General features: G+C 49.4%; 1 protein-coding gene across 5 annotated transcripts; it reads right to left on the reverse strand.

Annotated features, from left to right (window-relative positions):
* Positions 1-108: 108 nt before the first annotated feature.
* LOC137225730 (dehydrogenase/reductase SDR family member 4) lies at positions 109-11,706 on the reverse strand. 5 transcript variants are annotated; one of them, XM_067739817.1, is made up of 8 exons: positions 11,546-11,706; positions 10,298-10,475; positions 5,927-6,016; positions 3,585-3,655; positions 3,438-3,489; positions 3,000-3,134; positions 2,499-2,554; positions 109-634 (listed from the first exon to the last, which is right to left on the reverse strand). In XM_067739817.1, the coding sequence occupies exons 1-8, from the start codon at positions 11,674-11,676 to the stop codon at positions 520-522; spliced, it is 828 nt and encodes a 275-aa protein (XP_067595918.1). In that variant the 5' UTR covers positions 11,677-11,706; the 3' UTR covers positions 109-519. The 5 variants fall into 5 exon arrangements, with proteins under 5 accessions (XP_067595918.1, XP_067595913.1, XP_067595931.1 ...); XM_067739812.1 differs by having other exon boundaries at positions 5,915-6,016; XM_067739830.1 differs by having other exon boundaries at positions 5,915-6,016; positions 11,498-11,635.
* Between the last annotated feature and the right edge of the window lie 1,269 nt (positions 11,707-12,975).

Here is a 12,975-nt window from a genome sequence, read left to right on the forward strand (position 1 = left end):
TATCTGGGGGGATCTTAGGGGAATCCAGTCCACTCACATTTATGCTCTCTGCTCGGCTACCACACCTATGCACCCTACACTGAAAAACGAACACACTGATTCAAAGCATCGTGATGATCTGTATTTTATTTGGACCTCATTTGCGAGTTGTTAATTTCCAACCCTGTTCCTTCCACTCCAGGTTCCTTCTCTCCCATCTCCCTCAAATTCCTCTGATGCCCAGAAAAAAAATATTAGTCTTTGCCGCCGTAGACTAAGCCCTCTCAGCAGGCCTGCCCTGTGCTCTCAAGGGAAGTCTTTATCCAAGGCCACAGCAACAGTGAGAATCCTCATAACCACACCTTGACCCCAGAGAATGCTGGAGCTTTTCACAGGGCAGAATTGATATGGGGGGGGGGTGGTTAGGGTGTAAGGTGAGCAGTACGCTAGGCAGAGGTGGGAAAGGCCAGTAGATGGATGCTGGAACAGGACCCAGGAGATGGAGCCCAATCTCTGTGCTGGTGGATGTTCTCCAGGTCCTCAGAGGCGGGATGGCATCCCTCCAGCCACCACCACTGTCTCCCCAGTGATATAGCTGGCGTCTTCGGAGCAAAGGAAAGATACGATGCCCGCACAGTCCTCTGGCTTGCCTATCCTGGGGAGGAGGGGAAAAAAAGAAGGGAGTAAAAATCAACCTGGGAATGAAATTTGCTTAATCAAGAAGTATCAGGTGATTTTTCAGGACCAGTGTACTGCCCATAGGGTAGGGGCAGTAATAGGGTTACCATGAATATAAGCTGTTATAGTTCAGTATAAGCATTAATACTGTACTCTGCAAAAACCACTGCACATTATATTCGTATAATATATACTTTGTTTTTTAGAGAACTCAGGACATCAAAATCCAAAGTTATATAGATAACCTGGTGAGCAGCTATTTCACTCTTCAGAGAATTTGTTTCACATGTGTGCATACTATTCGAATGTCAGGGAGTCTGTGAGACGGTAAATGATTTGTTTAAAACAATTCCATTTGTACAGCTTCAATTCACAGACACCTTTTTCAGGAATCTATTTTTGTCCCTTAAAGTCATTTTGTGAGACTGTGCTAATTCTCAGTGTTTGTATCAGTGATCGCATTGTTAGGGAACACTTCAACCTAACTGCTATAGAATGCTCTAGAGGTGGGTAGAGTGGGTACCTCAAACCTAGAAGGCCTGGATTAGTGGTTCTCCATCCTAGCTGCACACTGTAGTCGTCCGAGAGGCTTAACTCTCCCCACCCCCACCCCCGCCAAAGATGCCTAGGTTCTACCTCGGACCAATTGAAAAAGAATCTCTGGGAGTGGGGTCTGAGCATCTGTGGTTTCACAAGCACCCCAGCTAACGTGCATCCAACACTGAGAAGCATGGGGCCGGATCATTCACTGCGGCTCAAGGGTGACAATACCCTGACTTATTAATGAGCTGTGAACTAGGCCAGCAGCTCATGCCTGACCTCAGAATGGCTTTGGGAGCACTTGCGGGTGTCTCCCCCCTCAAGCAGGCATAGCTGATGTGTGTCCTTGAGGAGACAAGGCGGAGGAGCTAAAGACAAGAGAGTTCCCAGAAGCCAGAAGCTGGAGAGAGGCAGGGAACTTAGAGGAAAGAGAGCCAGATGAAGGTACCTGAACAGTTCAGCCAACCCTTTGGGGAAGAGGCTAGCTTTCTTAGGCAAGGGGAGTTTGGGGACTTGGTAAAGCTCTTCATTCCTTTTATTTGGATTGTAGGATCGCTAACCTGAGCTTTGGACACATGACTTTTTATTCAAGGGGAACTAATAAAAGCATGTTTTGGTTTTGGTTTTGGTCCCTCATCCTTAGGGATGCCCAGAGGTGGAGGCAAACACCCAGGTGGAGAGAGGGGTCAGGGCCTCCCCCAGGGCTCTGCTCTGCTAAACCTGGATGCCTCTGTGTTTCGTTTTTGCAGTGGAAGCAGACTCCTTGCACACGCCACTGTAGTAATGCTGTGTTCAAGAACTTGTGAAATCTGTGTGTTTGAAGCAGAGGAAAGCATGCCTGTGTTGTCTGCAGGACCGAGAGTCAGCAAGCCGTGGGCTGTGAGGGACCATCTTTATCCCTCCTTGCCCTCCCCTGTGACAGCCTTACCTTTTTTTTTTTTTAATTAATTTATTTAATTTATTTATTTTTGGCTGTGTTGGGTCTTTGTTGCTGTGCACGGGCTTTCTCTCCTTGCAGCGAGCGGGGGCTACTCTTTGTTGCAGTGCGCAGGCTTCTCATTGCAGTGGCTTCTCTTGTTGTGGAGCACAGGCTCTAGGCGCGTGGGTTTCAGTAGTTGTGGCATGCAGGCTCAGTAGTTGTGGCTTGCGGGCTCTAGAGTGCAGGCTCAGTAGTCGTGGCGCACTGGCTTAGTTGCTCCGCAGCATGTGGGATCTTCCTGGACCAGGGCTCGAACCCGAGTCCCCTCCATTGGCAGGTGGATTCTCAACCACTGTGCCACCAGGGAAGCCCCCAGCCTTACCTTTTGATCTGCATGGTTGCTTTTAGGCTCTCCAGTGTTTCCTGGTCATCCCACAACTGCAGGAAAAAGGGAAATCTCTTCCTGTGAGGGACGGCGAGGGGAGAAACTGCCTGCCCTCACATCAATTGAAAGGGCGATGGAGAGGCACCCCCTGCACTTCCTAGACCTTCCCAGCTCCCAGTCTCTACCCTCTTCCCTCTTCTGCTCCATTCTCTTCAAGTTCTAGTGAGGCATTTTCCTGGGTCGCCCCAGGTCTCACCTACTTAAGGAGATATGAAATGGCCTGAGTGGTATCTGAATTCCTCAGTCTCACTGTGCACCTCAGGAAAGGATCATGTGGGGGTCTGGTCTGGACACATGGCTGGTATGGAGTGGGGATATGGAAAAGTGCAGAGATGGGGGGTAGAAGTGGTTGGGAGCTCAGGACCAAGGAGCTGGGCTTTTCTACCTGAGAAGATGCCTTTTAGGGTCCCAGTGGGATGCAGGACTCCCCTTCCTCACCATACGGCTGAAGCTAGTCTTGATGAGTCCAGGTGCCAGGCAGTTCACCCTAATGTTGCTTTGGGCCAGCTCTACGGCCAGGTTCTTGGTGAGGCCCAGCAAGGCTGTTTTACTAACATTGTAAGGGCCCAGGCCCTGGGGAAAGGAGAGAATGGGTTATTCTCTTCAATTCCAGTTCATTCTTGGTTCTTAACATAAGATATAAAGGGTTATAAACAGATAATAGGGTATCTCTTGTAATGGAGGGTCCCAGTTAGAAAACTGTCTTGTGATTAAACCTCCCCTTGGTTAGTGTTTGTAGAGGCAAGACCTCTATTTTGTTGGAAGGTACTTGGTGATGTGATTCCAAAAGGGGAGACAAATGTCTTAGGGTGACTGGAAGGGTAGAAGGTACAAGATGGAGGAAGGGATAAAAGTAGCAGAAAAGGAGGTGCTTACAGGAAATGGTCTGTAGGCTCCTACGGAGGCCACGATCACCACTGAGCCGCCTCTGGAAAAAGAACAGAATGACCCTCTTCCCATGGACACCCTCCCCTCAGCCTTCATGGGGCCCATCGAACACAGGCTCCCTCTTGCTCTCTGTACCCTCGTTTCTCCATCTCTGGCACCACTGCCTTTGTGATCAGGGCTGTGGCCTTCACATTAATGTCCAGAATCTGCAATAGAGAGAAGAGGGGGAGCGGCATGAGGGAAGAGGGCGGCACAAGGCAGGGCAATAGGGAGTGAGAGTGCGGTTCCCAGGATCTGTTTGTTAGGGCTGGCAGAGATCCTAGGGGTGATCTACTTGGCCTTACAAGTGAAGAAACCGAGGCCCAGGGAGAGGTGGCTTTCCCCGGTTTATTCAGTTAGAGGATGACACATTAGGTTCGGGTGCGGAAGAATGGAGCCCGGTTCAGCTTGTTTCCTAAGTATGGTTTGACCTAGAATGGGGCTGAACTCTCAGGGCTGCCTTGGACGTGAGCTGGATTTTCGGTGTGTCTTCCAACTAGGGAGAGCCTGGAATTGGATGGCTTCCTGGACCTGCCCCGGAGTGCGCCGTGTTTCTCAGGGGAAATGTGGCCGGACCTCAGGCACTTGGGGCCGTTCCAGCACTTTTCTGGCTTCTGAGCTTAGGGAGTGAGATGCTCTTGGCCCTCCAGGATGGATTGTCTGGCTGGACATGTATTGGCAAGTGGGATCGTGAGGAGGCACTTCTGGGGGAGCTGGAACATAGTCTACAATCAAAACCCCACATGTGTAATTGAAAACAAATGCGTGACCCTTGTTTACATTGTTCCAGGCACTGCTGGGATAGTCCCCTCCCATACCCCCCATGCAACTTCTTATTTAGAAAATGTTCACTCTTACAGAAAAGTTGAAATAGAAGGACAATGAATATCCAGATATCCTTTACCTACATTTACCAACGGTTCACATTTTGTACCATTTGCCCTAGCTATGTACCTATGCAGGTTTTTCCTTCCCCTTGGAAGGTAAGTTGCAGACATGCTAATGCTCTAGCCCTAAAGACTTTAGCATTATTTCCAAAGACTAAGGATGTTCTTCCACACCACCATCCATTATCACACCCTAGAAATTTAACATTGATAATCATGATTTTACCTAATATACTGTCTATAATAAAACTTCCCCAATTGTCCCCCAAATGTCCTTATTTTTTTTAAAGTCCAGGGTTCAATCAAGGATCAACCATTGCATTTAGATTTGATATACTGTGATATTAAAAAAAAAGCCAACTAAACCGGTTTGCAGGGCAGAAATAGAGACACAGATGTAGAGAACAAACGTATGGACATCAAGGGGGGAAAGTGGCAGGGGGTGGTGGTGGTGGTGTGATGAATTGGGAGATTGGGATTGACATGTATACACTGATGTGTATAAAATGTATGACTAATAAGAACCTGCTGTATAAAAAATAAAATAAAATTCAAAAAAAAGCCAACTAAAAAGAAAAATTACTAGTTTTATAACTGATTTTCATGTGGTCTCTGTTCAGACTGCTCATGAAAGATGTTTCTCTACTTTGAAGAATATCAATCAGGAACTGATTCACTGAAGAGCATTTTGGCACTTTGGTCTCTATGTCTGTGAAACACTGATAAACGAGAATAGTTTAGTATCCTTAAACTTCAGTGTTGAGAAATTATGGATGACGTCAGGGTAAAAAGCAAAACCATGGGAGATCATGAAAAATTTAGCATTTTCAAATCAGGTGGGACTATTAACTTCAGTAAAGAAAGACAAATATTTTAATTAAGGCTTTATAATTAAAGAATGTAGGTGTGTGAAATATATTATAAATATAATGTAATTGTACACATTCACATGAAAACTAATATTCTCGTTCTTGAATTTAGACATCTGGATCTCAGATGTTCTAGACATTGGAGTTAAAAAGGAAAAAGCGCAGGTCTTTTTAAAAGGCTGTATGTTATAAAGCAGCAACTTAGTTAATTTCACGAGCGTTGATATTTCACTTAACTAGCAGCTATTAAAGTTTTCCAACTAATGAAAAATCATTCTTTTTTGGCAGCTGAAAAGGGGAGGGGTGGCGGGTAAGTCTGAGCGTACTAGTTATTGGCATATTAGCTGCCCTGTCTGCTGGAAATAAACCAGGAAGAAGAGCCTGGATAAGCCCACGGGGTCGGGGGTGGGGGAGATGGGGAAGGGAGGCAGAAGACGGGTTAGCAAGGAGCAAATGAAGACAAAACTGGGGAGAAGCAGAAATGAAAGAGAAGGGCAGGGACAGAGGAAGCCCCCCACCCCGCCATTCGCCCTTTACCAGGTGCACTGCAGGCGTGTGGCAAATTGCAAGGATCCCTCACATTTACACTGCACTTGACAAATACATTCTAAAAGCAGACTGAGTGTGTGTCTTCTGAGGCCCACCCCCTGCTGCTCTCATCCCGTCTCACCTTGTCCCATACCTCCTCGGTGACATCCATTAAGTTTCCAAAGAAAGGCATGACGGCAGCATTGGAGACCAGGATGTCCACGCCCCCGTGAAGGTTCACAGCCTAGAGAGGAGTAAGGTCTGAGTTAGGGCTGCAGGACAATAAGGGAAGTGCATTTATCAGTGTCGATAAAGAATTCCTTCTTAGGAACCGTTGTCAAAATGACCTCTTTTCCTTAAAACATTTTCTCTCCAAAACACCCCAAGCTCTGCTGCTAAAACATTTAAGGTCGTCTCATTTCTTTGGCAGTCTTTTCTTCCTGCTCCCACTTCTGAGGCTGTCACTGACCCTTTTTTCTTTAGACTTTCCCTTTGGGATCTCCTTTATTCTCATGGCCTCAGCTCTCACCTCAAAGTCCATTTCTAGACCCTTCCTCTTTTTTCCCAGCCCCATTTCTCCCAGTGCTTACTGTCCAGTTCTCCTTGAATGAGTTACCATTGTCTCAAACTCAGCCTGTCTACACGTACCTGAACGGAGAAACAAGTTTAAATAGACCTATAGGGACTTCCCTGGTGGCGCATAGTTAAGAATCCGCCTGCCAATGCAGGGAACATGGGTTTGAGCCCTGGTCTGGGAGGATCCCACATGCCACGGAGCAACTAAGCCCGTGTGCCACAACTACTGAGCCTGCGCTCTAGAGCCCGCGAGCCACAACTACTGAGCCCGTGTGCCACAACTACTGAAGCCCACGTGCCTAGAGCCCGTGCTCTGCAACAGGAGAAGCCACCGCAATGAGAAGCCCATGCACCACAACAAAGAGTAGCCCCCACTCGCCACAACTAGAGAAAGCCCATGCAGTCACGAAGAATGAACGCAGCCAAAAAAAAAAAAAATTAGACCTATAGAAAGTTGCCACTCGGGCCTTTGAGATCACCTAGCCCAATGTCCTCATGGTGAAGGTGATGAAACTGAGGTCCAGGGAAGTTAATTTCTTAAGGTCATATAGCTCAGTAATGACATATCAGGGCCAGCTAAGAAGAGGAGGCCTGCTCATTCAGTCTCTGGGAAAGGTGAAGTGATTTGCTCAGGGCACAAGGCTAGTTAGTGGTGGCAGAACTTACACTCTAACCCAGAGCTAATTCATAAGAGTCCTTCAAAAGTGCGTCGGGGTCACTATGAAACTGGCTACCCAGGAGACCCAGGATGGAGAAGATGCCGGCCTGGGCTTAAAGCAGTTTCACACTCGGTTATGAAGCCATTTCTCCCTTCCCCCCACCCCTTGCTTTTATTTTTTTGGCCTGGAGGCATGGAAGATTCAAGGCAGAAACTGAGATTTAAACTGGGAAAACTAAGAGAGGCAACATCTCACCTCCTTAATAAATTGTAAGTATGTGGTGAAGACACATGCTGGAGTAACGAGTAGCCAAACAATCTGCCAACATGATGCCATGCTGCAACCAGACTTCGCATTGGCCCAGAATTGGGAATTTTGATGCCTTGGGCAAGCAGCACTAAATGGGCCCTCCACCAACTTTGTGCTTCCGGATTTGGCACACAGAGGTGTGTTATTAACAATCTGCTAGCTCCTGTTTTAACTAATTATTCTTGCTAACTAGGTGCAAAGCTCAGTTGCTTCCACACTACTGAGGGGATGCCTGGGCTGTCAACATGTAAATTGAACAAATTTTAAAATCACATAATCTTTGCAAACCTGTATCAATAGTCTCTTGGCACTCTCTAAATTTTGATGTCCCAGCACAAAATCCCAGTCACCTGCCTTGGCTCTGTGTAAGTTTCATGATGAGGAAAACACGGTATGCGTTAGAAAGTGATGTGTGCTGGGCCGTGTGCGGGTGTGTTTGGGGGTGGGGAGATAGTGGATTGCAGCAGAGCCGCCTGGAGCGCTTTCCCACTTCTGCTGTGTATCCTGTCCCCTTCTTTTTCTAGGCCTATCAGCATAGAGAGGAGGGAAGGCTGGCTTTTGCCTGAACAGACAGAGAACACTGGAAAATTAATGGCAAAGCTACTATGACCACCCAGGTGTCTTCTAAGGCTTGCTCTAAATTGTGTGATTGCTACTCTGTGTTCTGACAGGTCCATTTTTTATTTTTTTAATAAATGTATTTCTTTTATTTATTTATTTTTGGCTTTGTTGCGTCTTCCTTGTGGTGCACGGGCGTCTCATTATGGTGGCTTCTCTTGCTGCAGAGCACAGCCTCTGGGCGTGCGGGCTCAGTAATTGTGGCCTGCGGGCTCAGTAATTGTGGCACGCGGGCTCTAGAGCGCAGGCTCAGTAGTTGTGGAGCCCCAGCTTAGTTGCACGCGGCATGTGGGATCTTCCCGGACCAGGGATTGAACCCGTGTCCCCTGCACTGGCAGGCGAATTCCCAACCACTGCTCCACCAGAGAAGCCCAGTTCTATTTTTTTTTAAAAAGTAGAATCAAGTGGAAAAGCAGCTAATCTGGTTTCGGCTCATGACACCTTTGAGAAGCTTTGAGGTGCAGATTAGGAGGCCACTGGGGAGTAACCATCCTCAGGGCAGCAGATTCCCTCATCACAGGTAGTGGCTGGCAATAGGCAGGACGCATCTCAAACTGCTAACAAGTATCCTATCATTCTCCACTTGACACTGGCCAGTCAAACTACTTGAGAGTCAATTTTGATTCATCCCTCCTATTTCCTATTTCTTGACACCGGCCAGGAAAAAAAAAAATCTTGGTTGGTTCCCACTAAATGTCTCTTGGGCGCATCTGTTCTGGTCCTACTGCCACTGCTCTTACCTAAGTGACAGCACCAGCTTCCTCCCTGATGTCCTTGGCTCAGAGTCTTCTTTTCTCCAATATATCCTTCCTCCCAGTGCCAGATTATTGTCCTTTAATAACCATTTTCACCTTGCTCAAAACCTCACATGGCTTCTTATTTCCTCCAAGAATGTCTAAACTCCTTTGGGAGGCCACAGAGGCCCCTGTCCCCCATCCTTCCCACCCGGCCCATTTCCTACCAGCCCTCTCAAGCCTGTGCTCTCTCTCTGCTGTGGGTTCACAATGCTCCCCTCTCCCCTTCCGTCCCTGCTTGGCTGTCTGCTCATTTTGCAGGGTCATCTGGAATCCTGGCCCTATGCCATCTGCCCAGCCCCACGCACTCTTCAAGGTCTAGTTCAAGCCCTGCTTCTGGGCCAGAGCTGCAGGATGGGTAAAGTGGACCTGGTGAAGGTCCAGAGGTCATTTTCCCAGCAGGATTTTGACACTAAGTGGCCACATACATGTCATACAGCTAGTCACTAGTTGGCCCAGGATCCCAGGTGGCTCCCTCACCCTGAGGATCAAGGTCTCAATCTCAGGCTCTGTCCAGCTGCCTATGCCAGGCAAGGTGGCTTTCTTGGAACCCCTGTTGGCTCTCTCCAGTGCACATCTGAGCATTTGCCAAATGACTCCTGACAAATGGAATAACCTTATGCTGTGTACTACACCACCACGTACCATCATTTCATGTCTTCCTTGTCTAAGATTACCCAAATTATTTCACCATCTTTCATTCTGTTAGCACAATATCCTTTGCTTTCCATTCTCGGGCAGATTCTCCCTTTTACTCCAAGAAGTAAAGGGTGTGCCCTGAGCCTAGGGAAGAGCAGCCTCCTTTGCAAAATGTTCATATTTTCTTGCACAGCTGGAAGACTGGTGCCAAGCACCAGCTCTGACACTGGCTTAGACACTGTCTCTGAGGCTAAAGTCCAAGTGGGCACCTAACGCCTGACCTGATGGGGAAACGCCTGGTAGTCTGTAGGCAGCTTGGCAATTCTGGGTTGGCTCACAGCTCTTCTCTTACTAACTGTGGGACCTTGTGATGTTGATCCAGCTTTCTGAACCAGTCTTTAAACAGGGAGACTAATCCTGGCCTTGCTTGGGTTGTTGTTTGGAGAGAGCCTGCAAAAGGCTCAAAACAAAGTGCATGGCACACAGTAGGTGGTTGAAACCTGATGGGCTGCCTCCTGTAGGTTCCCAGAGACTGGACTTTATAAGCTGAAAAACAGGGATTGATTGTTTATTAGCTCAGAGTGGGAATACCTATTTTGCAATTGTATTTACCCTTTTTATCTGCCCAATTAGATTGGAAAGCCAGGACCAGCTGTTTTTTTTTGGGGGGGTGCCCCAAGGCACAATGCAGGGTTGAAACAGTAGCGTGTTTTTTTGATTCTCTGACTGAGATGGGATGATTCTCGGAGGCAGGACAGAAAGGCACACAATAAAAATGTGCTGGTGGACTGGAGTGGGTATGCAGATCGCACTGGTGTGTTTTAGTTAACAGTGCTGGCTTGGATTACACCCGTGTTGTCCAGGAAAGCCTGCTCAGGCTGGCTCCCTTCTGCTACCTCCTGGCTCTGCGCCCATATCCTTGCTGCTCACCGTGGCTACCAGCCGCTCTCGGTCTTCGCCCTTCCCCACATGGCACACGGTGCCCGTCACACTCAGCCCCTCCCCGCGCAGCATTGCCACTGCCCGATCCACATTCTGCTGCTTCCGGCTGCTGACCACCACGTGGGCCCCATCCTGGGCCAGACGCCGGGCGATGGCGAAACCGATCCTGTGGGCAGAGAGAGATAAGGACTTTTAAGTTGGTACAGGAAAAGAGCGTGAGAGCGTGGGCTCCTGAATCAGACTGCCTGGGCTTTGAATTCCAGCTTTCTCTCTGTAGGACCCCCATGTGTTACATAGGGTTAATGACACAGCCATTACCATACAGATGGACATGCTTAGCATATTTTTGGCACTGGTTTACTTATTTTTCTTATGGTTTTGGCCTTCAGTCTAGGTTCCCAGGAAGTGATATCACCTTCCACAGGTGCCACCACGGGTCACAGTCCCCATACCCTGTAGGGACTGAGGAGAGAGAGATGAGCTAGGGGTATAACAAGCAGCAGCTATTTCCGTGACTGGAGGGTCTCAGGTACATGTGAAACTGGGGGTCTCCAGTTACAAACGTAAATTTTTTACATACTCCCCTGGGAGAAAGGGTTACACATTTTGCATTTAGCCATTAGCATTTCCCATTCACTTGTATTTTAGATTTGTGAAGAGCTGGCATCTAGCAGGGTTCTGTGGGAGTGAGAAACAGGGTAGACAATAGTGGTTGGTGAGACACGGGCTGGGCAAGAGAGGCCAAAATGTACTGAACTAAACAAGAATGTGGACACAGGGCTTTCGTGTCCCCTCTAGGTCAGGGGCGCAGTTCTATGAGACTAGTGGGGTGCCAAAATGGGGTGCCTGGATCATTTCCACCGTCGGTGCAGGCAGTGGATAGGATTTTTGGAATCTGGACTGTCCTGGATTTCCGGCGTCTGGTCTTCCCAGACTCTAGGTGGGGCTAGTTGACCCGGGCAGCCCAGAACCCTGGGAGATGGGATTGACGGGGGCGGGCAGCACCCAGGTGGCACAGTCGAGCCAGAGGCAGCAGTGACAAGAGGGCCGGCAATTGCAAGGTTGGGGGGGAGGCGATTCCGAGGGGACTGCAGGCCAACCACGTAGTTCCTTTCTTCCCGGCCCGACTCTGGCCACACGTGACGCCTGAAGATGGGGCACGGGAGGCCAAGGACAAGGGGTTAGTACCTGTTTGCAGACAGCGGGGGCCTCCGAGACTCGGGCTCGGGCACTCACCCGTCAGTGGAGGCCGTTACTAGGGCCACCTTATTCTCAAGCGGGTTCCGGCGCGCCACCGCGGAGCTGGCCATCCGCACGGACTTCCACGTCCGCGCACAGGGACGTAACAGTAGCCCTGCCTTTTGCATGGAGGCGGCCGGTTCAGGGTTCTGCGTCGCCTAGGGGAAGTGACAGGGGGGCGGGGCGAGGGGCGGGGTGAGGGGCAGGGCGAGGGGCGAGCCACCTTCCCGCCCGGCTGCCCGCTCGGAAGCGGGCAGATCCCTTCCCCGCTCCCAGCTCCCCACCAGTTCTAGAGCGGGACAGCTCGTCCCGCTTCGCGCGGGCCCTTGGCGCAGGGAGCCGGCTGTGGCCGCGGCGCCCCACAGTCCCCTGCTCGGCCCGGCCGGCCGGTGTGGGACGGTTCCGTCGGTTCCGGTTCCCTGGAGGGCTGCTCCCGCCTCCGGGAGTCCGTTAGACTTCCCTGTCCTCCCGCCCCTCCTTCCACATCTGCTTGCCCACGTCTTTTCTTGGGGGAGAGGGGACTTTGAGTTGGTTGCTTTTCCCTCCCAGAACCTCAAGATGGACTTTGTTTTCCAAGAAAGTCTGGGTCCACATTTGTGACAGCCCACAGGAGGGCAAATATTTTGAGATTGCCCATGGGGGTGAGACCCGTAGCCCCCATGGAGCCCACCACGTGAGGGTCTCAGGTGAGGCTGCAGGAGCCTGGGAGAGACACGAAGAGGGGAGCAGCTGGGTAGGCCTGCCCTGCCCTTCACTCTGGCTCAAGTTCTCCTCCATCCCCACAGGCCTGGAGGGCAGATTCTGATCACCAGTGGTAACCAGTGTGCAGAATTAAAGATCCTGATGGGACAGGATCTCTTATACCCTCCACTGCAAGGGGACGTCTCCATTTTCAGGCCCCAGTGGTAGCAAGGAGGCTAGAGAGTCCCCCAACAAGTGGTGGAAATTCGGAGAACTCAGGAGCACTCAAGTTCTCCATAATCACTATGTCCCCAGGTCTTAGCCTCCATTCTAGTTCAATAAATATTTGTTGAATGTAAAAGCACTTTATAAACTGTAAACTACTAAACACATAAGTAATTATTGCCACCATAAAATAATTATTATGTCCGCCACAGGCCAGGCTCTTCGTTTGTAAACTGAGGGTGCTGGAGTAGATAATGGATAAGGTCCTCTCCAGCTATAAATTCTGTGTCCGAGACTTCAGTCTCCGCTTCTGCCAAGTGGGCTGGAATGATCTCCCTCCTGGGTTTCTGGGAGAACTAATAAATCTGTATGGCTTACGATACACTGTAGAAAGGCCCCGACAGACCCAGTGTCAGCATCTGAATTGGTTTAACCCAGTGGCCTCCAAATGCCAGCCTGAGAAGTTGTGCAGATCCATGGCAAAGTTTTCACTAGTTCAAGGCAAAAAGAGAAAAGGACAA

This window comes from Pseudorca crassidens, chromosome 1, assembly GCF_039906515.1.
Source record: "Pseudorca crassidens isolate mPseCra1 chromosome 1, mPseCra1.hap1, whole genome shotgun sequence".
In the NCBI taxonomy this organism is placed as follows: domain Eukaryota; kingdom Metazoa; phylum Chordata; class Mammalia; order Artiodactyla; family Delphinidae; genus Pseudorca; species Pseudorca crassidens.

Coding starts and splice junctions, on each gene's coding strand:
- LOC137225730 (XM_067739812.1), bottom strand. CDS start 11,676: ATGCAAAAGGCAGGGCTACTGTTACGTCCCTGTGCGCGGACGTGGAAG. Junction 6,017..10,297: donor GAGAGCGGCTGGTAGCCACG/GTGAGCAGCAAG, acceptor ACTCCTCTCTAG/GCTGTGAACCTTCACGGGGG. Junction 635..2,498: donor GCAACCATGCAGATCAAAAG/GTAAGGCTGGGG, acceptor CCTCCTCCCCAG/GATAGGCAAGCCAGAGGACT.